Source organism: Epargyreus clarus, unplaced genomic scaffold (genome assembly GCF_041222505.1).
Source record: "Epargyreus clarus isolate Ecla_fem2 unplaced genomic scaffold, WU_Ecla_fem_2.2 ptg000007l, whole genome shotgun sequence".
NCBI lineage: Eukaryota > Metazoa > Arthropoda > Insecta > Lepidoptera > Hesperiidae > Epargyreus > Epargyreus clarus.
In genome coordinates this window covers 3262098-3287777 of record NW_027332215.1, presented here as the reverse complement: position 1 = coordinate 3287777, position 25680 = coordinate 3262098, and the positions used below count along the sequence as shown (strand labels likewise).

Sequence of the window (25680 nt, the reverse complement as noted above, 5' to 3'; positions counted from 1 at the left end):
CACAAGTTAAGATTTTGCTAGTGATGGGTATAAGATCGATATTAATTACTTGTACATTTTATCGAATATATTCTGATAAAATCTTTTGTTACAGCCGAATATCTATCATATACAATATTTATAATGAAAAGCATAACAGTTTAAGGTCAATATTGTTTTTAGATGTAATTTAATAAATATACATATTATAAAATGTGTATCGCGGTCGCGTCTGTCGCGTATGAATTTAATATGTACTAGAGAATTGTAGACCTACAACATAAATTAGTAAAGATTACTCACTCCTAACAAGAAAATGTAACCAGTTTTGACAATTGAAATTGTCACTGTCATCTATTTTCGTGTTTGACAAATATTAACTATTTAAGTATTTAATCAGTATGCGAGAATAGTGATGTGAATACAGCGAGGCAAAGTAGCCAGCGTTTTAGGAACACACCCCAAGCACTATAATTCGGATCCTGCTGCTGATGCTGCTTGAAAAGTTGAGTACTTTTGAATTTCTGTAATTTTCGATTTTCGAGAACAGAACTCAAAAAAAAAGATACCGGCCGAATTGATAACCACCTCCTTTTTGAAGTCGGTTAAAAACTACTGAACCGATTCTACATTAATACATAATTCTGGTCTATTATTACATTGAGTCCATTTAATCCTGATCGCTTCATCGTTATGAAACCTGTAACAATGGTTTGATTACTTGATAAAATTTATCGATAACCATTTTTACAACACTAATAACCTATACTTGCATTTATTTTATTTACAAGAAAATCCATATATTACAGCAAATTCGTGTATTATTTTGAGTAGACAGTACTACTTTTTCTTACATATTATCATTTTTATATTCCCAATATGATACTAGAACATAAAATATTTGTCTAAACTTACCGGTGAAATGTTAAAGATTCATTCTTGTTTTCTTTCCGCGAACTATGAGCTTTACACACTTCAACAACACAAGACATTTTATGCTCACACTCTTCACCTCGCAATTATACGTTCTAAGCACGTTTTCAAATGGTAATTTCTAAATATTTCGCAATTTTTACACAACTACTCCCGATTCATATCAACAAACTATACTTCAAAATTATGATGACGAGATCACTCAAAGTCAAATTCAAGTCAAAGTACATTTGACGTTTGGTTAGTACATACTTTTAAATTTGTACGTAGTATAAGAGGACCAAAGAGGACCATTTGACGTTTATCGTTTCAATTTTAGTGACACCTTCAGAATAGATCGAAACAAACAGCGATGTTTTGTTTCATTCCTACACATGACATGCTATTTGACAATAATGAATAAAATATAGTTGGGTTAGTTTTTATTTTAGTTCACCTTCTATGTATTATCGTTCTTGTACGGACTATAGTGCCATTTTTTTTTTGTTTACGAGGGGGAAACCTTCAAAAGGTACCCTGTGCCGTGGGAGCGGTACGGGGTTATGTGGGATTCATACCGCACTAAAACCCTCCCGGTGGCCGACCTCGGCGCTGCGTAGAGGACTCCGGGATCTCCAGAGGAATGCAACCGGAGTCCTCTTAGCTCGTTGCCCCATCGGGCTCCGCCCAGGTGAGCGTGACGCTCGCCACGCCGGCTGGTGTGCACAACGGTATGCGACCACACATACCGCCGTCCTTCCCGGGGTCGCTGGCCGGGCGGGTCGAGCTCCCACTCTCACCACCCGCAACCCCGGAAGCCCCTTTTAGTCGCCTCTTACGACAGGCAGGAGATACCGTAGCCCTATTCTAGTCCCGGAACTACAGGGACCATGGACTATAGTGCCACCATTTCTAATTATATATGCATATATAGGGTAACGGCTATAGTAATTGGCCATTTAAGCGACCGCCGACTTAAAATTTACATTAATATTATATAAAATGTTTATATTATATGCGACATATATCGCAAAAGATTATATGGAGGACCAATCCATCTAACCGTAATAGATAGAAATTTGTTTTTTTTTTTAAGAATATGTATAACGGTGACCGCTATAACAATAAATTAAAAAAATATATCTTGAAGTTAAATAGGGGTCGCCAAACAAGAAACAGATATTTTTTTGCAGTTTTTCGTTTTATCTAGCTGCGCTAGGGCGTCAGCGCTAAAAATAAATCCTGATGCCGCTGAGTTGTATTGTATTGCGATTTTGGAAATCGATTTATGGCACTTTGATTCGAATCGAAACAAGAATCGATCTTCTTCGCAGAGAATGCCATCCCTAGTCTCGAGGTGACGCATACTAAAATAATATGCACGTAATAATATGCATGCAATAGGGCTATTATTTTTATAATTTGTACGACACATTCCATACATCTTTTGATCCAAATTCACCCTGAAGTGGAAATAAAAAGGGGTTTTTTATTGAACCCTAGCAAATTGACCTCCATAACGTAAAGTTTAAGAGTACTACTACAGCGTATTTTCATTTTAAGGATGTGTTGCAATGTTGGGTATAAGATTATGCACAAAAATAGGATCAAGATATAACATTCACTTAATAGCATTTTATTTTTTGCCTTAAATCGGTATTTAGAAATAAAAACACAAAAACTTGAATATCTTAAAACCGAATCACTATCGGGTATCACTAGGGTACTTAATGACAAAATCTATTGCAAATGAGCTCTACTTTTACCCCTGCAACTGAATGTATCGAATTTTCAGTAACCCTGTATATAGCAGGTTGCTGCTTTAACAAGTTGGTAAATAGATTCTTTGTTTATTTTTTGATATGTGAATATATAATATATCAAAATAACTGAAAAAAAATTGTTAAATTCATTCTATAGAGATGTAAGACTGTATGTGTGGGAAGTTAATTTATTTATTTACTAAATCCACAACTTATGGTATATAATACATTACAATGCTACCCCAACTCACTCTAAATTAAATATACATAAAATTTCATGTTTAAATGACTACATTTTTCGCGTGCATTGAATGACGTCACAGGTTGCGTTCAGTGTCTATATTGCGTTTAATTTGTTGATAAGATCACACATTATACATATTTCGATAGTTAACTTGGTCAGATGTTCTTTATAATTCCTAATACCAGGACCAATTAAAATCGAACTAGCTAATACAAGACAAAATTAATTTGCCAAGTAAGACTCGACCGTGCAGGCGTAGGGTTCCATACCACCAGATTGTCATATTTTAATTTAGTATTTGTTATCACAGCGGCCGTAGGCGGATTGTTCAAAAGATAGAGTCCTGTGGCAGACGGACAGACAGTGGAGGCTTACTAATAGGGTTCCATTTTCCCCCCTTGTTTATGAAATACTAATAACAAATTATAATCTCTCAAATACAATTTAAGCACATACCAATATCGACGCTGATAAATCCCATTCACATAACGTCACTATGTGAAGTCGTGTATCAATACAACAAATGGCGACACTTTTCGCAAATTTGAAATACGTCCGCTTAAGCTTCACATTTTCGTGAAAAAATATAAAACGAAATGCTTCGTACCAAATTTCAAGATTTTGAGTTCCCGGGATGTAGCCCGTAGGTTTCGATTCCCTTGCGAGTTACGAAAATTTGCGGCATAAACGGCTGTAGGTTTTGATTGCGTTGGCTTAGAAGTTTGATTTTATCACAGCTCCAAGGGGCAGTAGACCTGAGTATTTGATATAAATTTCAGCTTATTACCTCCACGCGTTCCTGAGAAAAAAGGTCTTGATAGACTGACGGACGCACGGACAACTTATATATCTTTACTCTGTGATTGGCTAGCCAGATTGACTGCAGGTCAGATTGGCCACCTCCCCAAAGGATAAGCTAGACGACCGCTATAGTATGTCACAACGGATGGTTTATTGATGAAAATCATGTCAAATGCCCATGTCAAAGAAGTATCGATTGTGTTTACGAAGTTATTGAAAAGTTTTACCAGGAATAACATTGAGAGGGATATTACTCGAAGAATAATAGTCGGAAAGAGTGCAACACGGCTGGGCTGCACTTGGAAAATTACAGAATATAATCTTATCCAATATTTCTCAGTGTCGCAAGTCGAATGTATTCGAGTAATGCATGTTTACATTGCTGACTTTGCCTCTTAAGATGTGGTCCGTACTATAATCTCACATTCAATCAACTCAAAGCGTGCCATGGTGTTTGCCAAAGTTTATCGAAATACCGATGAGCCAGCCACGTCGCTCAGAGAATAATATCATTTAAGAAAATATATTTCAGGAAATATTCCGAGAAATAACGTTTTGAGAAAATATATTGTGCTCTTAAGCCATATTACCAATGTTGATTAACTTATGGAGATGACACTAGAAACTTGACTGCGGCCACACCCTTACCACACCTGTTTTAGTTTTATAATAACGTTATAAAGCAGCAAGTCCTGCGAACAATTAATTATTTAAGTATGTAATTTGAGACATTACTTTATTGATCTAGGGTTCGAATCCCAGGCACGCATTTGACATTGTTATTAGTTGTATCTGTTAGAATTTATTTTTTTATTATACTTTCTTTTAAGGCTTAACAAGTACGGTGTAATAAATTCTTCATAAGTTAATCTGAGATCTAGATCTAGATTCAGATTCTTCATTAGTTTATTTCCTAAAATTTAGTCGTAAAATCTCTTCTCTCTTTGAAAAGAGACTCATATACAGCAGTAGTAAAGTAATAAGTTGATGAGGACGATAGTTGCTGTCTGGTTCAAAAAGTATACAAAAACGCGCGTCCCAGTTGCATACATGCTTTACTCGGGAGTGTAACGATATAGGGCGCTTTCCCTGTCGCGCGTAATTCCACCCGATGCCAGGTGCCACTTACATTCTGTCGTTTCACATGCACACGCGTCACGCTGAATCTGCTGTGAGTTAATACATGTGCACGTGAGGGACGCGAATGCGGGCGTAAACACGCCTGACAAGAAAAGCGCCCATAATACAAGTGACAAGAGTGCCGGTGGGATGCGCGTTTATCACCGTTTTAAAATACAAACAGCAATTATCATCATCGTCATAAACACGCGCAGCATGAAAATCGCCCTCAGGTAGACAAAACTATATAAAACAATCATGGACTTTTTAGGGGTGGGCGACCAATATTTTCATCAATAGTTCCAGGTATAGATATAGATCTATGGCCATAAGTCGAACACAACATTCGTCGCCTATTATATAAAAAGTGGATCCAGTTCACTACACAACATTTGCGTTCTGATCCAAGATCTTAGGAATTCTACCCCTAGGAACAAAAGAAATACAAAACAATAAGCAGAATTACAATTGTTTTTATTCCAGCAGCACGTGGCAAAAAGACCCCTCCTCCGGGAAAAAATACTAAACGTAATTACCACACTAATGTCGGTGAACCCGATTTATCGTGGTATTACGGCTTGGACCCTGATATTAAGACTGATGATATTGATCCACCCACCAATCAAAAATCTTCAACCGTCGAGGTAGGTTTAAGTTTTGACATGCTTAAACGGTTTTACGGCCCTAGCAGACTAGCTATTTTAGCATTAGCGATTCGCTTTTGAGGATTGCATGGATGGTTGCATAACGTTTTGGCTACTGGCTGCATTCGGTATCGGAAACGTTCCAATCGCGGTTAACGCGTTCAGTTGCTGCATTGAGCGGCCAATATAACCTGCGACCGGTGCTCAAACGTATGCGGGATGCAGTGTTTGATCGCTGCATCTAGCTTCCGAAAAGCAGCTAAATGGTCGGTCGCCGACGCTAAAGTAGAATGTGTGCTCGGGCTCGTAGTGACAAGCTGCACCTAATTTACAATTTTGCATTTAATAACAATTTTATACTAACGTAAAATTATATTACGCGGTATTCAAAACAGCATAATTGGCGCACATTTAGACTATTTAAAACATCGGAGGAATCGCGTGGTGCATCCCATACAGCATACAGACCATTCCAGGTTCGAACCCTGGACAAGCAGAACCTTAATACTAATGTAACAATGTAGTAACGACGGGGTAGGGAAACTTATCACGGGGAAATGAGTTTGGCAGGCGCCCCAGTTTCTCCATTATTTACCAGACTGTGACAAGAGGGTAATTGTTTTTGAGTGTTTATAAATATTTTTTGTGTATGTACTTGCGTGTGTGTGTGCGTGTATGTATATTTATTTTTAGTTGTAGACAGGAATGCAAAAGAAAATAGGTTAAAGGTGGTAGATACTTTCTTAAATCGACTCCTGTGAGTTTTAGTTTATATACATTTTGTTAATATAAAAGAATAGAAATACTAAAATGAATAAAATTAAACAATATTTTCCGTTAAGTGACCAGAATTTTTTAATCTAATCCTTATTGGCACGTATATCAGCTTTATAACTATAGACCGACAAATTTCTATTATAATTTTGATGTGAACGTGGTTGTCATTCAACCCAAAGTATTGGCAGCGCTAATACAAATGTTTTTTTTTATTATTTTATATTTTTTTTCCACAAAATGCTTGTAAGTTAACATGATAAGTATAAATAATCTTAGTAACTGTTATATTCAATGTACTAACTATTCAATTATACTGTACTAGAAAACATAATAATTTCATATTGCCGACCAAGTGCAGATTCATTTATAGTCTAAAATTCGACCGCATATTTATTCGTATTTTAGTCATAATACATTTTTATTGATAATTTTCAATACAAAGTTACGGTTCGCCCGCTTTAAATCTGTAAATATTTGACCGCGGTTTTATTATTTTCTGTTTCAAAGGATTTCAAAGTCATATTTCTTTTTGAAAATACATTATGATTGAATGGTAACTGCAATTAAGGTACTTAGGCTATATTTTGATTATCAATCCGGTTATGCCAACCGTATTCCGCCATTATTAAGTATGGCATTGTTAAGCATGACTGTCGGTACTACAATGCTTCAAGTAAACGGGTTGGACAGATATAGTGCATTGTATGACAGGTGAGTGTGTAAGTATTTAAATATGAGTTTGTTAATTGTAAGGTGGATCGGACTACTTCAGGATGTGTTCATTTCAATTCATCTGTTGTCTTTTCAATTATTTACCGTTTCTAGGTGCCGAGGTGGAGGGTGAAGCCGTTCACGAGCCTCCTCAGCCTTGAAGGTACCGAAAATGTAGAAGATAAAGTATACGAAAAGAGACACCAAAAACTTGAAGCTGAAGAACGACGCCAACTAAGGTCTGTACGCAGATTGATTACTTACTAACCTAATCTGTTCATAATACTAACACCATTACAGGTAACCAGAGACTTACCTGATACGGGACTACAACAAAAATTTCATAGGATATTCCAATTGTCCTAGGGTCTTAGCAAAAGCTTGTAAAAAGTTTCGAACTCATAACACGTATTAACATGCCAAAATAGTTACGTAAAATATAAGTTTCTTGAAATTCAGCTATTCCATTTGGAACATAATTCGCACTTCTCAAAAGATATCAGTATGACTTTTGAAAATAAATATATTTAACTATTTTGTACAAAAGGTAAAAAACCAAACATATGACATTATCTTATATAGTTCCAATTTATTACATGGTTTATAGCAAACAGATAAAGAGCGTATAAAGAAATACATATAATTTATTTTACAAGTGTGTCAAAGATTCCATATCACTATGACCGTAACTAAAGGAAATTCAATATTATTTGGAAACAAAAATATAAAAAAAAATATGGGCGTCGAATAGATACCTTCTTTGAGAAGTCGGTTAAAAAGATCATTCATTTTTCATCTGATTATAGTTACGTTACCAATTTCTGCATTTATCTGCTATGAAATCATGTGTTGAACAATGAACAAGGCTAAATGTCCAGTTGTGAAACAAAATAATATAAGGCAAGTACTTTTTATTACGATTAAATTTCTCTATTATAAAGCAAATAAATGTAGAACCTTGGTGGTTTCATGCTGCTAAGCAATTTTGAGATCAATAGAATAGTCTTGCTTGGTCCACTACGCACGGAGGCATGTGGCGTGGAAGCAAGCTTTAAATAGAATATTAGCGATTGGATTAGTTAAAATTAGCTACCCTAGCTAAATTAAGTTAGGATTAAAATATATTATATATTTATCGAAAATCTTGCGCTTACATTTTGTCCGAATGCCCTTGTTTCAATATTTTTGAATGTTCTCTAGATGCGTTCGACTGAATGATCAATATGACGTTGTTTTTCTATCATTAATACACAAAAAGTATGTCGAGATCATTGCTGGAACGCGCACAACTTGCCTTTACCGAGTCTATTAAAATATAATTATATTAGGTGGCAAAATTCATCGCGCGATATTTTCGTTACATTAGTTTATTTATAGTTATAATGAATCTAATTTAAGTTGTACAATAACTACAAATGACTACCGAATGCCACTCGGCAATTTTTTATAATGTTTCCATTCTTTATATAGCTGATCACTTTTTAATACAATACGCGTATATTGCATTTGTTAATCATTTGTGCTTTGCTACAGTATTTGATATTTTTTAGTAATACGAAGTAACTTAACATTCTTTTATTGACAATATTTTATTAATAAGGGAACGTTCAAGTATAAATATATTTATCATAAAATATATGAAATTTAATTATTATTTTGAATTGGCATGGAAATTTAAAATATATTTTTTTTAAGTTTTAGAAGATTTTGCTATTTTAAGTTCAAATTAAATTTGAAGTCTTCGTCCCCATTGCCCCTCGACTTATGTCAATTTATGGACAAAAAATTAAAATAACTATCTGATTACTGAAAACTTGAACTGCCCCAAATATTGTGTTCAATAATTATCATTTATTCACGCAGACGACATAAATAAGCATTTTCTGTTAAACAATATCGCGTAGTTACAAGGACAAAAATATTTTTTCCGTTAATATTGATACTATTAATGTACAGGGTGAAGTTTTCAAATGGGCCTTCAGGGCCAAATCCGAAACTATAAGGATAAGTAAAAAATGCTTTATCTTTTTGGGTGGAAGGCGAAGTTTTATTTAGAGTAACGGATACTTATAACTAGTATAAGAACATTACCAATACAATATAGTATTTTTGGGGTTTCGTACCCAAAGTGCAAAAGGGAACCCTATTACTAAGCCTCCTCTGTCTGTCCGTCTGTCACAGGGCTCTATCTCTTGAAGCGTAATATATGTATAGAAACTTGACATTTTTACAATGTATATATAACGTTAGCCGCTATAATAATAAATATATATAATATAATCACGAAATCGACGCCAGACGTTACCAATAACGCCATCTGTGTTCACATATAATAAGTGGTACGTCCACAGTATATATCATATATCGGTAGTATTCAAAACTTACAATAGATGGCGTTACTTGCATTTATATCGACAAGGTGTACATTTCGTACGACATGATATTGTAAAAAATAATATAAGTTAAGGAATCATTTTTTTTAATTAGAAATATTATTATTACAACTCAATATTAATTATAAACTTAGAATTCTAATACTATTTTCTATAAGAATATACTCGCCACAAATACAAACAAAATAATTAACATTTGATGGTACGGAGCCTCCATGTGCGAGTTCGAGTCGAACTTTGCCAATTATTATAAACTGAGTACCTGTTGCTCTGAATAAAATTGCTGCAATAAAATCATTAATATCGAGCATTAGGGAACACGAAAAAATACCAAGTTCTACCTTTTAAAGACAGGACAATGAACTCGGCAATGATGGTACGAACAACTACCTAGTAATTAAAATAAATACAATGACATGACTTGACATGACACACAAAATTTTATTTCTTTATTTAATAAGTCTTTGCGCACAGCAATCGTAAGTATATAAGCATAATGGAATTAAATTCAATGTTAATACATTAAGCAGAATTATCTGCAATTTTTTTATGAGCATGTTGCGATCGAGCTAGCAATATTTTAAATAATTTTATGCACAGCTATACCATATTTATGTAATATTCTCTGGGGTGTAGAGGTAAGTAGTATGATCCACGTAAATTGCTATTGTGCCGGAATCTTGTAGAATTAACGCAAGTATGACTGAGTATTTCAGACTCATTGCGGTCAGCCTCATCTTTTTCAAGTTACATTATTTTAACTTTATCAGCTCTATGTTGTCGGGCTATTACGCATTTTTCTATTTATTTTTAAATAAATATAAAGAAACAATAAAAAATACTTAACAAAAACAACCGCCATAACAATAATAAAGTACGTAAATTCAAAAATTAAAATTCAATGTTTACCAGCTGACCAGTGGTGCTGACGGCACTGACTGTATCGAAACGTGACGTCACCAAGATGGTGGTCGAGCTATAGCATATTGCGGGGGTTATACCATTTAAAAGTGTCAGTCGAAAGTTCTCAAAACTTGGGTGGCGTAAGTGTAGCAAAAGATTGAATTTAAAAAAAAGCGCGAAGTGTGTTTTAATCAAACTAAATATAGGAAAACAAAAATATGAAGTACATACATTTCTCTGGAAGTACATAGAAAATATAATTTACTAGAACTAGAATATTATTAATTATACAACCGAGCGCACTTCACTCTGTCTACAACAATTGTTTAGTTCATTTTTATTATTTTACTGCACTAGCGCCATTTTGGAGGGTTTTTGAGCTCTTCGATATTCATCTTTACGGGAGGACACTTAAGTGGACACTTAAATCCTCAATATTAGATGTTCTTTTTACCTCTACACTTCACATAATATTCATATTGTTCTGACATTTAAGACACAAGGAATTACTCAGATGAAACTAAATTTATTTTATATTAAAATTATTGATCTCTTGAAACAATAATCGCCTATGATAGTATTCCGATCCTCATTATATTAGTAAGTTGTTCAAGTTGTTTAAGACTACTGAATATAATTTAATATACATATGCATACATACAAACATAATCATGAAAACATGAATTCGTCGTGTTGTAAGTAGGTATAAAAAAATTGGTGATGTTGAAAGAAACTAATGAAACATGAAATTACACGTACTTGGCAGAATGTCATGCATAACAAAATAACCTGTCCGTCAAAATAATCTTAAGATTGCAATTAGTGGTAAAGCTTGTGATGAATAAATCAATAATAATAAATAGGGCAAAGTGGCCAAAACGGTGGTGAATCATTAATTAAGACACTAATGTTAAGTAATAAAATTGATTGGCAATTGGAATTGGTCTTTGGTTCTCTTTTGAGTTGTTCCATGTGTGCAGGGCCTTAGGGTGCTTTTCCATCAGGGGTACGCAAGGTGACAAAGCTGTGTGCGAGGTTGCTGAGCTAAGCGATTAAGATGTAGTGAATACTTGCTACATGGCTCGTGGTTCAACTGGCATCCTTATGCTTCTCTAATCCTTAGCTCCCAACCCTCAATATAGTATACACAGTTACCATACCTAAGCTAAACTAATGAAAATAAAGGAATCCTGTTGGTGAATTTAACACACATCCATAGCTTAGCTACCTCGCACATCTTTGACGAAAAGGCACTCTAAGACTATCAATACTTCACTAAATATTAATCTATGTTCTATCCGTTGTAATATGATATAAAGGACAAATGTAGTACATATAAATTAATTTACTAATACAAATATTTTTGTTGTAGTCCCTCGGATTATCTTAATTTGTAAGGTAATCCATTGAAATTATTATTGCATAAATGTTTTATTTTTAATGTATTTTCTGTAACAGCCTATCGAGTCCGGAACACAATAGTCTTTATTGCATACCGTATTATATATTCGTGTTATATTGTTAAATTAGTATTTTGGAAATTGCATTAACACAATAGCGCGTTACAATAGTTTTTCTACTGCTACACTGCTGTAGGACCCCGCAGCACTAGTTTACGGGAGTCGCGAGACATAATGCGGAGTTTGTCTGCATGTGCCAAAAAATATATTTTATATCAGCTTTTATCTTCTTTAAGAAGTGCTTTGCAAAAAATATACAACCTGTAAAAATCTCAATAATAAAGGTTCATTGCATCAAGATAATTGAGCGGTCGCTTTAATTTACCTGAGAATTTGTCTTAGTGTTAAATGTTATATAATTATGTCCATGTAATTGTGCGTTGATATTTATACAATTGCGCGATTTTTTATGTATTTAAACATATGGCGGGCTTCGATTAATAGCGGTGTATGAAAAACTTGCGTCTTTTGGTTTATTAAGTCATTCATGTTCAAATTTGTCTATAATCTCTGAATTTATAATAATAATAGGTTACATAATCTTTGAGAAAATAATGAAAACCTTTTCGACGTGAACAAAACTTATTAATTACGTATACGTCCCAATGGCTTGAGCCCACCATATGTATCGAAGTTTCTGCGCATTTGTATTAATGTAATTGCGCGTTTGTGTTGATGTTTTACCATAACGTATGACCATTAGTATCAATATAATTCAGTGGATGGTTTCATGTGCCTGCTGCGCATTCGTATCGATAATTTAACGTGTTTTATCGTTATACATGATTAGTAACATTGATATATCTGCGCGGTCGTACAGAATAAGCCGCGTTTGAATCGACTTACTAACGCGTTTGTGAGAGTATAACATAATCTTGAACGTAAGATACACAATCTAAACAATCGTGTAAATTAGTTGTACGCACGCTGTTTACGCGTAGAAAAGACATCGTGTTTTGGACTCAAACGCTTGTGAGTAGAAAATAAAATATGTAACGTAATGCTGCTTTGTTTTGATATATTTTTTTATTTTGTTTCCGTATATCGATGTGTCTTGCAGTGAGCGTATAGTCTTATAAGACAATTTACAGACAACGAGCACGAAAAACTGAATTTATTTTACACTTCTAGACCTAATTTTCAATATTAATGAAATATTTGATAATTAGAATACTGATAAAAATTGCAATCAATGCTGAAAGCCGGATTTTGGTAACGTACTCCATTATCGCGAAAACAGTCAGTTTATAAGGCAGATGTATTTTCATTTTGAGTTTGGCTAAAATAATATTATAGTTTTTGGTGTTCGGAGCTTATAATCTATTACGCACTATCTACCTTGTCTTGAAGTTCAAAATATATTAAAGCAAACGTAAATTTAAATTAAAAGACTGATCGAATTATTTGGTAATTTTATAAAGTCACTTGCTACAATTTATCTCGGAATGGATTAAAGTATTTTATATTCGTTGTATGAAATTGTCTTGTTATTAACAATATTAGCTGTGCTAGCGAGTTTTCAGATCCTCTATTTTGCGGTCATTCCTCAAATAAACTCATTTATCTAGAATTAGATTCTACTAGACCCTTGCGTTAGAAATTTATAGATGGTAGAAACCTTCGTAGGTAGGTATAGATTTTAGTGGCATCACAGCCACACCTATTTTTACCTAAGAAAAATAATGTTAAACCCTATTGCATTCTGGTTTGAAAAGCGTGGTACGTGTCTCAGATAGTATAAGGCACACACACCAACTTATCCTCAGCGGCCGCAACGTACCTTTCGTCGGCCTCGGGTATTAAGACCTATTTGGGGTATCATACTAAAATGCATAACTAGTAGACGGTATTCCTAGTTAAAAATTGGTTACCTTCTAGGCAGGTTCCTTTACCAGTAATTCAATTATTATTATATTTTCAATAGTTTACGGTTCTACGCGTCTAGAATCATACTAATGTAGACAGACAAAAATTGTTAAAAATCATTGGAATTTGTAAAATATTATAGTCCCGCTTGCTTATTATTAATAACAATTTAGCGCTTTATTTGTTAAGTGGTTTCATATTTTTATCGAGTAATTTTGCCGCCTTTTAAATTTCCAGAAAAATACTACAGAAAAGTATACAAAATTTGTAAAAAGAGATTTTAAAAATATTTGGGCTGTTCAGCAAGTTTGAAAAATGTAATTTTATGTAAAAAATGTTCCTGATAAACTTTTTGAATTGCTTTTTTTTACTGCAAGTAATAGAAGAATGATATTTGCATTAAATATGAAATCACTTATTAAACACTGCACTAACATAATTTGTACATATTTTAAAATACATAGTTTAATTTTAAGGGCCTTGTAAAAATGGAAATAAGAAGACACCAATATATAATTAAATTCATCCATGTTTTTATAGCTTTACATGATAGTTACCAGTGAACGAAGTTATCGATATAGCATATAGAATTAACAAGTTGGAGTGATATTACGTCTATTTCATCGCTCGAAGTCCCGATAACTTTTGAGGGCGAAAGGGTTTTGAGTGGATATTCGATTTATGGAAAAAAAAACCATGTCTGTGATGTACTCACACTTATCCGTTTTTTATCGTTTTTGAGTGTGGGTCCTAAATCCATTAATTACCCTATCGTGAAATGCTACGCTGCAAGCGAATTTGCTACGCGGTACGTCTACATCAAGTTACAAAACAAGCAACTTTTCGTACATTACAATGTTAATGGTAAATAACTAAATAAACTCCTAGTGGTAATAGAATAAAACTAAAACAAATTATGTCGAGAGGCCACTTGTGTTAATCTCTTCAACCGCTTAACCGATTTCAATAAAACTTTGGCGTGGTCTGTATAGTTCACTCCACTTTAACATATACATTTGACCTGATATTAGTACATTTGTTGAGATATATTTTTTATATCAGGACAGATTCCGATGAGAAATACGCCGTCGAAGTCAGGAGTTATGCTAGAACACAGTCCTTTTTACACCCTTCGATGAATTGACTAGTTTATACTGTAGTCCTCCGACGAGAGTAGTGCTCAAAGTGGCTCCGACGAGACTATTACGATCAATAAGTATTCGTAGATGTGACAGAATATGTAGAACAAATTATATTTAATTAGGAGTTTGTTTAGTTTAAGCGAGGCGCAAAGCGTGATAGGAAACGGTGCGAGTGTAGCGAAATGTTTTGACTGGTAATTCAAAAGGATCGTTCTTAAAACTGATATAATATAACCAATGTACCCAGTACTGCCGAAGGTCGAAATTTGACACTTTCCGAATAGGGTATTTGTCTGTAATAAAAATATCGATCGAATTGGTGTTACCTTAAAAGTAAATATTTTAATAAGCCAATTAAGCCTAAAATATTTGTGTTATTTTTGATAAATTAATAATAAAATAATTAAGTTTTCATGTTCGACCGTTAAATGTCAGCCGATTTTTTGTGCCTCAGTGTTACTTTTCGATTTTAATAAGATTATATTTGTCAAAGCTAAATAACTTTTAATGCTTAACCCAGGGGTTCCCAATCTTTTGTAACCCACGGCGCAGTTACAAGTTCGATATTTATTCACGGCGCCCTGTTCTAACTAACTATTAGAAGAAGACAGTCGAAAGAAATAGGTACCCACAATAATAGTAGTTACGTTAGGTTAATCGAAACGAAAATTAAAACACCACAATATAAAATTGTACCATACTTATGTTATTTTAAAAGACTTTAAACGGAAAACAACAAGAAATACTTGAGAAAAAGCAAAAATTAAATACGATATTTATTCAGTCAAATCAATGTGAATCAAAACGCCAATATTTGTGGTGTCCATAATTAGAGGATCGACTCACGGCGCACCTCTTTACTTTCTACGGCGCACCAGGGCGCCGCGGCGCACACTTTGGGAACCCCTGGCTTAACCTATGAAGAGTGCGTATCACTTTTGTGGCTTCGTAGTTAATTTTGTTCAATATTTCATGATTTCACGAGCCGTGATACGAGTCGGTCACGTGACAGTTACCGACTGTTTTCGTGCAACGTCCAGTTTTAACGTACTAAAATATGATTTTTACTTATAAATGACCCTTATTTTGATAAAATAACATTGAGAGGGGTGTATCATACACATAAAAAATAAAATACTTTCCCAAAAACTATTAAGTACCCTATTGTCAAATTTCGATCTGTGGTAGGAAAAAATATTGGCCAAGCTCAAAAACTCCTGCGATGAGTCAATCTAGAGCGAGACAATCGATCGGTATCGGTAATCAAACACGTCTGGGAACACCCATGGAAAGCACCCATAAAACGCCTATATTTAACTTAAAAGATATTGTGCGACAGATCCTATACCTCTAGTTTAACATACCTATACATACAGTCTTTCAGAAAAAAACAAGTTACTATATACCTAATTTACGTATCCCATAATTTAATTGAAATAATGAGCCGCAAGATAGGTGATTTAATATTCGCTGCGTAGCTTAAGAATATACGTTCACTGACTGAGCTTGAAGTTCTTGTTCTAATCGTTGTTTTATGATGTAGGTGGCATATGCGCCGCATTCGCGAACAGCGTCACGTAGAGAAATTAAAGCAACGGCAAAGAGACTCTTGGGCCACGGTGACCGTACCCTCGGTGTACACAATATGGCCTAGGCCTCAACGGGATGTCCGATTCATTGAGATTACGGATACGCTCCCGGTTATGGCGTTCGGGGAGGTAATCCCCGATCTACCAGCAGCGTGAGTATACTATATAATATTTTGTTTGTTTAAGTGGAAATATTTTTAAGTGTCATCATGGGTTATTGGAGTGTTGCTACTGAGTTGACCACTTTCAGAATGAGAACTGTTTATGTCATATACCACCATGCTGTTTGCGGATGATGGCATGAGGGGCAGTAGTAGTAGTTGATAACAACTGGTAGCCACGAAAACACGTGCCCCCCTAATCAGAGAAGTATGCGTGAGATATATTTACTAGCGGGGTCATTTAAGGAAAACTTTAATATACTCCAGCCGTGGAGTTCTGCGCACTTCTTGTACGTAATTAATGTGTTCAATATAATTTTACATTCCAGGGACTTTGTGCTACCGTGGGTACGTACCTCCAAGGCGCTCAAGAGATCAAAAAGATCAAAGACTCTTCACTAGTATAGGGCCTTTGTGGTGATCTGGTTGACAGATGTGCCCCTTGATAAAGGAATTAGCTGATATATAATGTAGCCTTAGGTTACGATGATTTAGTTAGAGCTCATAGATTAGTACATTAAATAAATATTTATTCTTATATTAAAGTTGTTGGATAACTGGATTTTCCCATGAGAAACCGCGTCGTGTAGTGATCACTACACTGGCCTGGCACACAGGGTTCTTGCTTCGATTGCCGGCAATACACACTTCGAAATTATGAATTTATATTTCAGTACTAGATCGGATTTATGTGTATTCTTAGCCGGTCAATATCGAGCAGATAGTGTATCAAGTAATATTTATTTATAATACTTGCATGATCATGATTAATATAAGTTTGGTTGAATAATAAAAAAAGAAACAGAACATACATAAATAAAGAATTATAAATATATATGTTATTAAAAACAACCAGCAAACATAAGAATTATGTATAATTAAATGAAATCGATATTTTAAGAATGAAGATATCTTTTGAAATCTTTTGAAAGTTTATAACCTTTGTTCATTTATGGCGTAATTATTTACGAAAAATAAGATTAAAAAGTATAATATTATGGTTGAACACGAATCAAAGTAGTACTAATGAAAATCTTGTTCATGATTTTATTTAAAGTGGTACTCGATGCAAAATATACTTAGAATCAGATATGTATAACCAAATAAAAATAAATCAAAACAACTAAATATTTTCCTATTCATTCAATGTTCGAAAACATTGCCATTGATAAGACGTGGTCTCGAATTAATTTGAACGCACTTTTAATATGAGTTTTCATTATAAAATCTCCAATCTTTAGCGGTATCTTCCAAATGACATGGGGAAATTCAGTTATGAGTATAGTTATTTATGTCCAAAGTTACAAAATAAATATTTATATCTCAGTTATAGGTGGAGCCGGGTCTGTTTACGTCTACGTTTATTATAATACAGGATTGGACTTTTTTAAAACTTTAAATGCAATCGCGTTCAAATGTAAGTCTCTAAAATTTTGTGTTTTTCTAATCACCAATTCGAAGAACAAATAACGTTAGACACTTAACATTTCAGATTAACATACCTTACGAGTATGTATTGTTTTGGAAACAGAAAGAAATTTAACACTTAATATGCGGGCGGAAGGTAGTAGTACCTGACAAGTTAGATGTAAAGAGACCCAGTTTGTAGAGAATGGCGATTGGCAGGTACAGTTTTACACCCGTTATAAATAATCAATCTATCCAATGTTTTGCCTACCAAAAATCGATATTTGTCTTTTTTTTTCATAGAGAAGATATTGTGAAATTTCGATTTTTGTTGGACGAAAATTAGATACGATTGTTTATAAATTACGGGCGTTAAATGTTTTTAATAAATTCAATTCGTAAAATATGTGAATGAACGTTCCATTGTAATTGATAAAACAGTATTATATTGTATTATAAAAATAATATATATGTTACTATGTCACCATGATTACGTATTATGTGCCACAGCTAATTGTTAAAAAATACTGTTATAATTGCATATTCCAATGACATAACGTATCATTTATTCTTATAATCTGCGTTGATAACTACAAATAATTTGGTTACCGATGTTGAGAACAAAATGAGGCGGAAATTTCGCCACGGTTCATCATATAGTTTTGTTTTATCAAATAGGTAATAACAGTTACTATCTGATCCATTAATATCGTGCGAAATTTTCGCTACATTTCAACATTATAATTTTCATTCAGAGCTCACGAAGCTCACCCTCCAATCGCCTACGAATGTTATAAGAACTCCATGAGCTCTCTAAATCTTAGCATAATTATTATCTACGCCCCTATGTGAACCCATAATGGGTGAAAAATGTATATATAGTTTTAGCGATGGGGTGTCAACGTAGGGGCTAGAATAGTATAGTTATTTTAATGAGAAATCTACGATAGTTATGGTTGTCTGTTGAAGAAGTCTATTATTTGTTTCAATCAATACCTCATTGGAAGGCTAGTGGTAATAATTCACTTATTTCTCGTTCGTAATATGTGGTTAGGTTGTGCGCATATTAAGTGGTCACGGTATATGACAGACTAACGTTCGTTAGTAATGATATTGCCTACAGAAGATCGACTTTTGATTCAATTTCGTTATACTTGACATTGACAAATTTAGATCTTTGTTAGGTAAAAGTTGGGTACATTTATTATTAATATCGTGATTAAAGATGGTTATCTGTTGTTTTGGTCTTGTTGTTATTATGTTCTGACTCCATGTGGAGTTCGTGTGGAGACTGCACATAATTATCTGGATCATAATTAACCATCTGTTACACTGGTTGATATACATCTCTTGTAATTAAATGACCGTAGTTCATGACGCTGGCCAAGTGTGGGTTGGTACACATCGGCGATGAAAACATGTCGGGGTATATTTATTCTTGCTTAAGTAAATTATTTTGGATAATAATAATAAACACCTCTAGCCTTCTAATGAAGTATCCTACGTTTTTGCACACGCAATCGAAAACCTCGTAGATTTTTATTAAATATGTAGGCCATTTTCAGCGTTTTTAAACCAAAAAGTATATTTTTAATGCATTTGTATATAAGAGGTTGGTTTTGTATTTTTATGCACTTAAATGTATTATTATTTGACAAACTCAGTGTTATTAGCAAAAGTTTCTCGAACGATACGGGTGAGTTAATCGTATACGAGCAAATTGCATTCATTTGACTGAATCGGGCTTTTATAGTTGGCATTTGGCGTCGTATTCGAGAAACTAATTGCTTTAAACCGACATTAGTGTCACAATTGTTTTATTACGTTAAGTTACTTGTTTTAATTTTTTGAGAGGGATTTATAAAATATAGGTGTGTCAAATTTCATGCGGTATTCGCGTGTGTGTAATTATATATATTTTTATAATAAGTTTGTTTTTGAAGTGGAGTTTAAGGCACGGTTTTATTCACGTTTTATGTATATCGACGTTCTATTAATAAGTGTATGATCTTTCCCACTTTTTTTATTTTTTTAGTTTTAGTTTTTTCATTACGTCACTACACTATACGTCGGTTATATGTATGTAAACTAATTTGGTTTGCGTGGTGTTTTATTGTTTCGGGACTTTTACTCCTGTGTATTCGTCTCGTAATCCTTTCGTCAAACATGATTATTTAAATATTGAAAGATAACAGCCTCAATTATTGGGGTCACTGTAGTGAAGGATAGTGAAAATAATAGTAAATTTCGAATGATAAGAACTAGGATGATCTTTATTACAAGTATAATCGACATTTTACTTTTCGACGCAAAATTACTAAATCTAAACGTAAATACTTCGTCTAATATTTGTACATACGTAAATATACGAAATAGAAAAAAATATAGGCGTGGGTTAGTTATTTCGGAAAAAATAGTCGTTTAAAACATTATTAATAGTAGTGAACATAACTTTTAGGGAGGGTAATAATTATTTGTGATCAAAGACGTTAACATCACAGTAAATTTAGTGTTGGCCCTAATATATGTAGGTATAAGATTAGTTTAGTAGCCACTTTAAGACTTCAGCGTTTGTGTTGATAGGTCATTGTGGTTTACAACAAAATGATGGCAACAAAAAGTATTGCTTGAGCTCGTGTTATGAAACCTATTTTTTATATAAAAAAATAAAAAATCCGTCTATTATTGTTTCTTAAACGGGTCGTTTAAAATTATTAAAGAAAATCAAAGTTGCAGATTATACAGTAACTATATGAACAATTAGCAATTTTTTTAACATGCTCGACTAAAACAAGCCTACGTCTCATTATAAAAACTGTAGTATAAAAAGAATAGTCTGAAAGCGAGTGTATATTTGAGAGACAGATGCCTAATCTGAGAAAGGAATTTAGTACCTATATTCTGCATAAGTAATCCGTGTTTACGCAATGTTATGCACTATGACGTATTTATTATTTTGAACATATTAAGTATGCGCAAAATTTTGTTGTCAACCGCAAATATTTTAGTTTTGTGATTCATTCCCTTATACAGCTTTATTGCGACGAATTTGTGTCTTGATTCATCTACCCAGTGATGTGCACTGATGTCACGTCACAATAAGAACTGTCTACGGATTGCGACGCCAACGCCACGAAACTTTTTTATGTTCAGATTTATAAGACTTTTTTCGTCATCAATGTGTAGTAATGATCCTGTTTATGCCCTGCTAAAGGGACCGTCTCCGTAATTGGGTGAGGCCTGGAGGTCACGCATATCGATGTATGTAAATTGAATACAAATTCATCGTAATAAGGCTAACGTTGTAATATAATGTTCATATTCAATTAATAGTACATAATAGAGTTAGGATAGGTTAAAATTCGTATTAGGATGTATGTTTATAATATATCTATGTGTATAGCATAGTTATCAATGTCTGGAGGAGGGAAGTCTTTGCTGAGTGTTGTCCGCTGATCAGCAAAGCGCCTTCAACTAATACACCGACGATCTGACAATATTTATTACTCTTTGTAACGCATAATATGCATTTTCTTAAAATTGAGGCTTTTCCTTTAGTTTGTCATTTATCATTACTTCCCATAATTTGATCCTTATAAGCAACACTATCAGAGAGTGGAATAATATAGAGGTGTATTTTTTTTCAAAATGAACTGGTTCGATTCCCGGCTAGGGAAAAAGATATTTTAAAAAACTTATAATGCAGTTTTAGTTTTTATCAAAATCGGCCTCGTAACTCCTTTTAGCATTTTTCGCTACTCCTTATAGTTTCGGATTTGGCCCTGAAGGCCCGTTTGAAAAATTCACCCTGTATATTACAGTAATCAATTTCGTTTGTGTTATTTTCAACAACGTATTTTTTTACTTTTATTCCTGTTTTTAATCAAAATTATTAAATACTTCAAAGCATTCATAGAGAATTTGTCGAGACTGTATTTGTGTGTACGGAATGACATGCTAATGATATACAGTCCACATACTCCAAACAATGAAACTATGTTAGACACATATAAGTATATTGTGTAGTTACGAAGGATCGCTTGCCGTTGCTGAATTTCATCTTTATTAAAAATTTAATATAATTAGGTTATTGACAGAAATGTTATATGGTAGGGAATAAGAAATAGTCTAAAAAGAGGTACATTCTTTTATAGACTCTTTGTAAGATATGAAACATCCAAATTGTATGAGATAACGGATAGAAATAATGTAAATAAAATTTTATTAAATTAAAATTCTCATAGTTTATGAAGGACGTGGTCAGGTACCTATCCTTATACCGGAAATGATACAAAATAAGTTAATACTCAAATAGGTCTCGGAAGAACGCATAGGTGGTAACTGATGTCTTATGCGTAGCGACGGGAATAATTAGCAAATGTCCTCCCATACAAGACATGGGTCGAATAAATCTTATGTAAAGCGACGCCCACAAATGTTATTGGTTGCTAATGGAATGTTCGTCCAAGATTCATTCATGGACCAATCAAGGTTTGCTAGACGAGCAGACTAATATATCTACGGAAATGTGTAACCAACTTATTTGGGTACTTTGTTTGAGAGTACCCATTCACAGCGATCGTACAGTCCTATAAATGTGCATCGTAGTGTAATCGATGATGAATGAATAAAGAAAGTTAATAAGATCAAGTGACAGTACTGATACTGACGGTATAAAATTAATAATACCTAGAAGAACATAAATGGAATTCATACATATAATTACTACAATTCTTTTGGTAAATGTTTGTCTGTTCTAATTATTACTTGTCATAAATGTTGTGTGTTAAATTATTGGTAATTTTAGAGTAATGAACTTCCAATTTAGTAGCCGTAGATGTGAAGCCTTTGATTCGCGCGTATTTGTTGGGTTAAAATATTGGTTAAATTTTATAACCAGAATTATGCATGATAATGTAAAAAGAATCAAACAGATCAAGTTAAAGTACGCAGAAACGGTTACTCCTTCCGCAGATGTCTCTATCGTAGTAGGTAATTTATCTAAATGTGGTTTTATTCTTAATAATAGTATATTCGTCGTATTCTGGTTATAACAACTTTGATTCATGTGTTGATGTTCTAAACCTCTTGATGTTCAATTAATAATTAATCTATATTAATATGGTACTTTATTATATTGGGTGCAGTATTTTAAATTGTAATATTGAAATCCTGGTTTTCATTTTGGTAAATTATTATTATCATTACTTATTTATTGTGTACAATAATTATGTGCGGTACAAAAATATTGTCATTCACTCATCGCGAATAATACTCAGTCATAGCCTTAGTAAACCCGGCTAAGATGAATACAGTGATTCAATTAGTCATCGCGAGTGAGACGCCGTCCACAGTTTTCACTCGCTATTTTAAAGAACACTGTATTTCGCCGACTTGAAGCTCAAATATCAATTATCTATATCTATACTGGCGCGATAAGTGAGTGAATTTCCAAAATAAATCAAAAGAAAAGTTTGATTGTAAAATTAATATTATGATTCTAATGGCACATTTGTTGAGCTTCCAGTTCATTTTCTTCTCAGTGATTGTCAACATAAATATAAGCGCCTACATCCATTATATATTTCATATTCTTAATTTAATGATACAATTAAGTCCTTCGTGTATATGTAAATAATTAGTTATAAAAAAACTCGTACGTCAGATCATATTGACAAGTGTATGTTTTATTTTCTATCTGTATTAAATGAGTGTTGTAACGCTATAAATACGGTTTTTGTACTTGTTTTTCATATCTGGAAACTTAATTATGTTATGTTGATTTTGTATTTATGACTGTATGCCATTTGAATGTGCAGTCGCTTCGAGTGTGAGTTTTGTGACTGATAAAATGTATATATGGAATATTCTGGTCTGCAAAATATTTATTTCCTTGATCCATTTCGCCACAACCATACTTTAAATATATAACCGATTACAAGAGTTGCATTGAGAGTGCAACCAACAATTTTTTATAGAACTGATACTCGTAGCGTCTGGTTTCAAGTTATGTTAAAGGCTTAGTATTATTTAGCATTATACTATTGTTGTTCAAAGTATAGAAATAATAATTCGTAATCTTAGTTGTAGGAGTAAGTGTCCGTGATGCGTGACGTGTTGTTTGTAATCGAACTATTATTTAAGTCAAAATATTTTGGCATACAGTTTCACTCTTAGAGTGTTTTTGTGCTGTTAGGCGTTATATATCATGTTAAAAGTAACGCATTTGACGTACTTACTAAAGATTAAATTTAAATATTGCATTGAATACTCTATGTTCTTCATATTTGTGAAATTTCTGTATTTTCTAATAAATATTTGATGTGAAAATAGATACTCCGGGCGATCTATCCAAAGTAGATGTAGTTTATAAATTTTGAGTATTCGGTAATTAGGTGTTATAAATACAACTATTTCATGTAAGTATGCGGTCGGTTTAGACGAGTGATGATCATGAATTCTTTAATGACCACATCATGAATTTTGGAATGGAATGTTAGTAAAATTACACACAATGCATGCAGTATTTATTGTTATTTTGTATTGCTGGTGTTGTATGTATGTTATTTTTATCGTCACCAGTATAATTTGACGAAGGCCTAATTGCAAAAGTAAAGTTATTTAACAACTTTTGTAATTTTTAATCTCTTAAAAGTCTGCGAAATGAGAATTGTTATTTTTATTAATTTAGTTGAAATAAATATAAAAAGAGATAGAACCCTGTGACAGACGGACGGACAGCAAAGTCTTACTATCCGTTTTAACACCTTGGGTACGGGAGCCTAAAAAAATTTTTTAAGCAATTAAATTTAAGAAGTGTAAACTTACTTTTATATCACTCGTCTAAATCCACCTAAGTTTCAATATTATTCATTCGTCTATAATATTACAAGATCTCATTAATTATTAATATTGGAAATGTTATAAAATAAGTGCTTAATTTGTCTATATTTCGAACATTTAAATATTATGTATTAGTACGTGATGGCACGAAAGACTGGTATATGTGATTAAGCTTATGTAAGAATGAAATGGTGGTTGATGACAACGTCATACAATCTTGTCACATACGACAAATTCGTGTGACAAGTTGATCAATGTCAGACTGAGAATAGAAGTTTAGGGAGAGTTGAAACGTTATTACGGTACAGATTCGGCGCGAAAAGTGGTCACGTGTCGTCACGTATAAAAATCAGATGCATAGTGAATTTGCTAATTTTATTTGCAAGTATCGGCTCTGAGCTAATTCTTAACGTTATTTGGATGTCCGTTTAATTATTTTTCCAGTCTAACTATTTTTTATGTATTGTCATATTTATCAATTGTAAATTACGATCACTTAGGGCCTAGATTTCTGGGTGATCAATGAATTGAATGCGGTAGATTATTTTAGCGTTTGTGTTATAATGTGGCATTTATGAAATCTCTAAAATGGTCGCAATAGGTAGCTTAGTATTTATCTTCCATTTAATTATTTCTCTGTACGTTTACGATTTGATGTGATACTTTTGATTAGGATGTTTAAGTACATGAAATAAAAGGTTCTTCAATTCAAAACTCATTATTATTTTTTACTTGAAATATTTAATTATGTGTATTATTTATGCTATTGGACGTATTATTAATTTTTAGCTTTATGTAATATGGGTTTTCTTAATTAAAATTAATTAACTATTTGCTTATTAACCTCTGTTGATGCATTTGATTAACTTTATAACCTCAAAATGAAATTTTATTTTATGTACGTATTATTAATTATCAGAAATAGTTCTTACAAAGCGTGTACTGATTTTATTTATCTAACAACTT

At 33.2% G+C, this 25680-nt stretch overlaps 1 protein-coding gene across 1 annotated transcript in view; it reads left to right on the top strand.

The window, feature by feature from the left end:
* The window catches only part of MSL1 (protein), a 45494-nt gene extending 20066 nt beyond the window's left edge, over positions 1-25428 (top strand). The window contains exons 8-11 of the mRNA XM_073074371.1: positions 5302-5462; positions 7065-7189; positions 16258-16455; positions 16794-25428. Of these exons, the coding sequence (XP_072930472.1) occupies positions 5302-5462; positions 7065-7189; positions 16258-16455; positions 16794-16866 (557 nt within the window). The 3' untranslated portion in view covers positions 16867-25428. The remainder of the gene's footprint in view (positions 1-5301; positions 5463-7064; positions 7190-16257; positions 16456-16793) is intronic.
* Positions 25429-25680: the final 252 nt, after the last annotated feature.